Source organism: Octopus bimaculoides, chromosome 22, assembly GCF_001194135.2.
Source record: "Octopus bimaculoides isolate UCB-OBI-ISO-001 chromosome 22, ASM119413v2, whole genome shotgun sequence".
Lineage (NCBI taxonomy): Eukaryota > Metazoa > Mollusca > Cephalopoda > Octopoda > Octopodidae > Octopus > Octopus bimaculoides.
Genome location: NC_069002.1, coordinates 18,295,084 through 18,300,443, shown reverse-complemented (window position 1 = coordinate 18,300,443; position 5,360 = coordinate 18,295,084). Strand labels below are relative to the sequence as shown.

The 5,360-nt window shown below is 35.8% G+C and overlaps 1 protein-coding gene across 1 annotated transcript in view; it reads right to left on the bottom strand.

Annotated features, from left to right (window-relative positions):
* Positions 1–4,964, bottom strand: part of LOC128250508 (uncharacterized) — a 14,496-nt gene extending 9,532 nt beyond the window's left edge. Inside the window, exons 1-2 of the mRNA XM_052975654.1 lie at positions 4,827–4,964; positions 3,106–3,223 (exon numbers count right to left, since the gene is read on the bottom strand). Of these exons, the coding sequence (XP_052831614.1) occupies positions 3,106–3,223; positions 4,827–4,964 (256 nt within the window). The remainder of the gene's footprint in view (positions 1–3,105; positions 3,224–4,826) is intronic.
* Positions 4,965–5,360: the final 396 nt, after the last annotated feature.

Below are 5,360 nucleotides of genomic sequence, written 5' to 3'. Positions count from 1 at the left end.
ATATATATAAGATGCAGGTGAATATGGTACTTTAGTTGAGGCACCAGAATTTAGTACGGTATTATCCATACAATTTCAAAGTAAGGTGATTAAAATCCTAATGCCCTAATTGATTATTTTATTTCATTTCTTTATTAATTTATAATTAGCCTTTATTTATTCATAAGAATTAAGCTAATCTTTGTATCTCTATAAATTCGCACTTAGCTTATATAAAAACTGTACTGGTATATTTACTACATATAAAAATAACTGCATAGATTATAATTTTATTGACATGTAATTAGAATGTTCTTTTACCTCAATACTCCTTTATTAATACCAGTATATACCTATTAATCAATATTCATAGATACCATATGATGAGTTAGTATTTAAATGTATAAATATTGAATATTTATATGTATAAATATTAAACTATTTCTGAATAATTTCTTTTCCTCTCTCTATTGTGGTATAAGTTTGGTATATACTCAAAAGTATCCATAAATTTCTATCCTTTTGTCAATATATTCTTAATAACCCTCAGAATAGCCCTAAATTTTATCTGTATACAATATAGCAAAATTGTTTTAAAACATTTAACTATAGTACTACACCATAAGATTTCCTCTGTTTCATTATCAATGGTCTGCTGGTGAGTGACCCCCTTAGTTGTCAGCCAACATCTTGTTTTAAGTTTTCTTTTACCAAACCTCATGATCTTTATGACTATACCAACTATGATTTCTGTCTGCCCTCTCACCCCTACCCCTAACAGAGAATGCCCTTTATTCTCTCAGCTTTAGATATACAAGTCTTGATAAAGTAGTCTATAAATTAAAACTGACCCCATAAAAACAAATAAAATCAGTGACAAGCAGAGTCTTCTTGACAATTTACTTCTATGTTGTAGTAGAGGCAATATTTTCTTTGTCTATCTCCTTAACTTCTTGGAGACTTTAGGTATAACTATACTAATGTGTCCATCTGTTCTAATTTAATTGAATTCTATGTCTTTGAGAAGCTGAGGATTGCTCGGCTTTTTAAATTGATGTAATGATTGCATTGTTCAATTAAATGGAGTTGCATGAAACGGTCGTATGCATTACCTCTGGATATCCGTGTTGCTTATTTTGATATATATACATGGTCAAACTAATGTTTTGATAGAAGGTACTCTCCCAATGTATGCACTTAATTTGTTTAAGCAGTCAATTATGCTGGTACATCAATGATTGCATAAATACATACATACAACAGCTGAACAAGCCATCGCGAAGAAAGGAGTTTGCAGATATACTGAAAACCTTTTGATGAACGAATCTCTAAAGTCAGAGGTCCAGTGACAGGAGGATTTCAGTCTCTTATCGTGAATCTAACACGAAAAGTTTACGTAGTGACCAAGTTACAAGAAATTTTACAATGCACTCAATTTTTACACGAAACTATACACAATGATGCGCAATTAACATCAAATAAGTTTGGATAAGTTCTACACCTTCAAACCGATGTTGATGATGATGGACTGTAAGACAGAAGTTAGTATCCCGTCATCCTCCCACTAACTCTTATTCCATCATTAACCTTTACATACCAATCAACATCTGTTGGGTCAAGAACGTACACTATTACGTTATAACGAATCATTTCATTCGCAATATATGATTAGACAAATTTATTGGTTGTTAATGAACATTTAAAGACGTTGTTAACAAAACATCTAGTCTCTGATGGACAGTTCATTGGTCTTATCACAGAGTATAATAGCAACCAGGAAACGAATGAGGAATGATGTTCTTACAAGGATTTATTCCTTTAGGCACGTCTCGTATGGCTTGAGGAACTGCTTCTGCATAATTGAACGCTTTGTATGCATATTCAATCAATCACTTAACTGAGTAATCAACTGGTTTATTACTCCATTTCGATTAATCACGTATGCTAATCAGTGTACGATGCAGAAATAGTTCCTGAAGTCATCTGAAATGTATCTAAAAGAATAAAGAAGATAATTCTTCATTCTTTTGTCTTATTTCAAGGTAAACACGATATGTGTGTGTGTGTAAGAAGTTGAAAATGTACTGAGATTCATTTAGATTTTTTATTTTTTATTTTTAAAGACCTAACCGGTTTCGCAGATTTCTCTGATTTTCAAAAATTGAGTAGAAAGACATGGAACTAGGCTGTAACTGTCTTACTTCTAATTGGAATTCAAAAACTGTCTTGTTTTTATAGAAGGAATATGGCTAAAATTGGTATCTGTTTTGGATATGTTGTGATTGGTCTAGAATGATCACGTGATTAGGTTTAAAGATTAATGTAAGTTCTCCGCTACGCGTGTCATGTGACAATATGTTTGGTGCTGGGAAAGCTGTCCCGGTTGAGTGAACATGTCTAAAACTCAAGGCTGTCTGAATTTTATGTGTGAAATGTAGTGGAAAAGCATCTCGTGATTACTAGTAATTTTAGAAGTTTTTGTAGGTTCTCCACTACGTCCGCGCATTAATATCATGTGACTATATCTTTTGCGCCGAAAATCAAGGCTGGAACGGTTGAATGAACATGTCTAGAAACAGTCCCAAAATAAGGTTCTCTAAATTTAATCTGTTGAGTGGTCAAGTGGACAGGTATTGCTTCTATCTTGCCCAGTGGTTGAATAGTTATGGTTTGTGTCTATGTGTGCAGGCATCAAATTTTGTTCAGTAGTCAAACTGTGTGAGACGAACACATACACAAGGACACCTCGCTCACATCACATACACAAACACACACATGCATAAACATCCCGTTCTCCTTGCAATTTCGTCCTACAAAATTCATTCGCAATGTATTAGTCTATCCAGGAATACAGCAAGTGATACTTGCGCAAATTGTTGTGCATTAAGATTGAACCAGGAACAACATGATTATGAAGCGAATTTTTTAGCCGTTCAACCATGCTTACGCTTACACACACACGTACACATACGCACGCATATACCAAAAAGATTTTATAACATTTTTCTAACATTTTTCTGACATAATTTAAATATATACTTTAACCACGTAACACAAGCCTTCTGTAGTTTTTTCACTCTTATTATCTTTTATATATATATATATATATGTTGGTTTTCAACTTACGATCTCTTCTTCCTAAAAAGTCGTGGAAACTGACGATGTCACCGTGGACACAGGTGAAGTTCCTCTTGTGTTGGATTGCCAAAAAGAGCAACTTGAACTCATTAATTACTTGAATACCCTGATCAAAGAAGTGATTAAAAAATATTAAAAAATTAAAGAAACAAGAGTTATAAGAATTATGTATGAATGGTGCACTGTTAACCATGGAATACGTGTTGCTTCTGCACAGTAAATTATTTGTCCTCACACTAATCCTTCTCTTTCTCTCTCTCTCTCTCTCTCTCTCTCTCTCTCTATTTATTTATTTTTGTTTTCTCCCTGTACATGTGTGAATTTGGTTATGGCATACTTAACAGTATCAATAATTTAACAATCTAAACTGATATACAGTGAAATATTTATAAATTCTACCCATGGATTGTTTTTTATCATTATTATCCTACGCTATGTCGATACAGCTCAATACGATCCTATAAAACAATTGGGATCTTTTCCCTTTGAATGGTTCGGGTTTTAGAGTTAGGGTTAGGGTTTTAGGGTCTTTGTCTAGTCCGCAGCTTCCTTTTTTTCTGTATGAGGCCTTTATGACCAATTTTAGTGAAATAAAGTAGCTTGCTTACGAACCACATGGTTGTGAGTGGATTTGGTAGACAGAAACTGAAAGAAGCCCGTCGTATATATATATATATATATATGTATATACATGTGTGTGTATACGTTTGTCACCCCAACATCGCTTGACAACCGATGCTGGTGTGTTTACGTCCCTGTAACTTAGCGGTTCGGCAAAAGAGACCGATAGAATAAGTACTAGGCTTACAAAGAATAAGTCCTGGGGTCGATTTGCTCGACTAAAGGCGGTGCTCCCGAATGGCCACAGTCAAATGACTGAAACAAGTAAATACACTAAGGAAATACTGTTATTTAACTCTAAAATTTGTCTAGGCAACCGAAAATATAGAAGGTATTAAGGGCGGTTAATTTGCAAGGCTGAGGTTCAAGAACAATCAGCACCCTCACAAACGTCGTGTAATACTTTGGTGAGACGGGTCATCAAATTAGATTGCTAAATGGTAAGCATCCGTCACGGATTAATCAGTGGTTCGATCAACTGAATCATCTGCTCTTGAATTAGCGTGTAAGTTGCTGAGCATTCTACGAACACTCAACATAATCCTCACACAGAAACAATGTGGCAAGGCTGCGCTCTTGAATTACAAGTAGGATCTAATTAGTTTCATCTACCAAATTTTTCCAGGGGTGGGAGGAGGTAATGATAAATATTATGTCCAGTATGCCACGTGATTGCTAATCTTTAATGATTTGGCCATACCGTATCTGCTAAATAGAATAATAAGTATAATAATTGTAACAATGACAGCAATAACAACTACAATAACAAAATTAACAAGTATAACAGCAACGCAATTACAACTGTAATAAGAGCAACCGTAATAGCAGTTTCAAATTTTGGCACAAGGCCAGAAATTTTGGAGGAAGGGTAAGTTGATTACAATGGCCCCATTGCTCAAAAGATTTTATCGATCTTGAAAGGATGAAAAGCAAAGTCAACCACGACGGAATTTAAACTTAAGGACGGGCGAAAATGCCAATTAAGCATTTTTCCCCGGCGTGCTAATGCTTCTACCAGCCCGTCGCCTTAAGGACAACGGTAATATCAGTACCAGTAATAACAACAGGAACAAGAGATCGGGAATTACATTATCTGCTTCGTTCTTTTCGATTTTTAAATCTGTATGATGTGATCTGACAGTGATTTGACAGCTATTTCTACCAGAACCACTGACTACATAGAAGCTTTCCCATTGGCTCAGTTGCCGTTGTTGCATCTCAAACATGTAACGAGGAGTATTCCAACCGTGGTCATCCCATCTTTCTAAGAGTAGCTATAGCTTCAGGGTGTAAGTTCATAGATATTTGACTGTTATTCCTAGAGTATTTGGTTACCAGTGGAGGCGCAATGGCCCAGTGGTTAGGGCAGCGGACTCGCGGTCATAGGATCGCGGTTTCGATTCCCAGACCGGGCGTTGTGAGTGTTTATTGAGCGAAAACACCTAAAAGCTCCACGCGGCTCCGGCAGGGAATGGTGGCGAACCCTGCTGTACTCTTTCACCACAACTTTCTCTCACTCTTCTTGTTCCTGTTTCTGCTGTGCCTGTAATTCAAAGGGTCAGCCTTGTCACACTGTGTCACGCTGAATATCCCCGAGAACTACGTTAAGGGTACACGTGTCT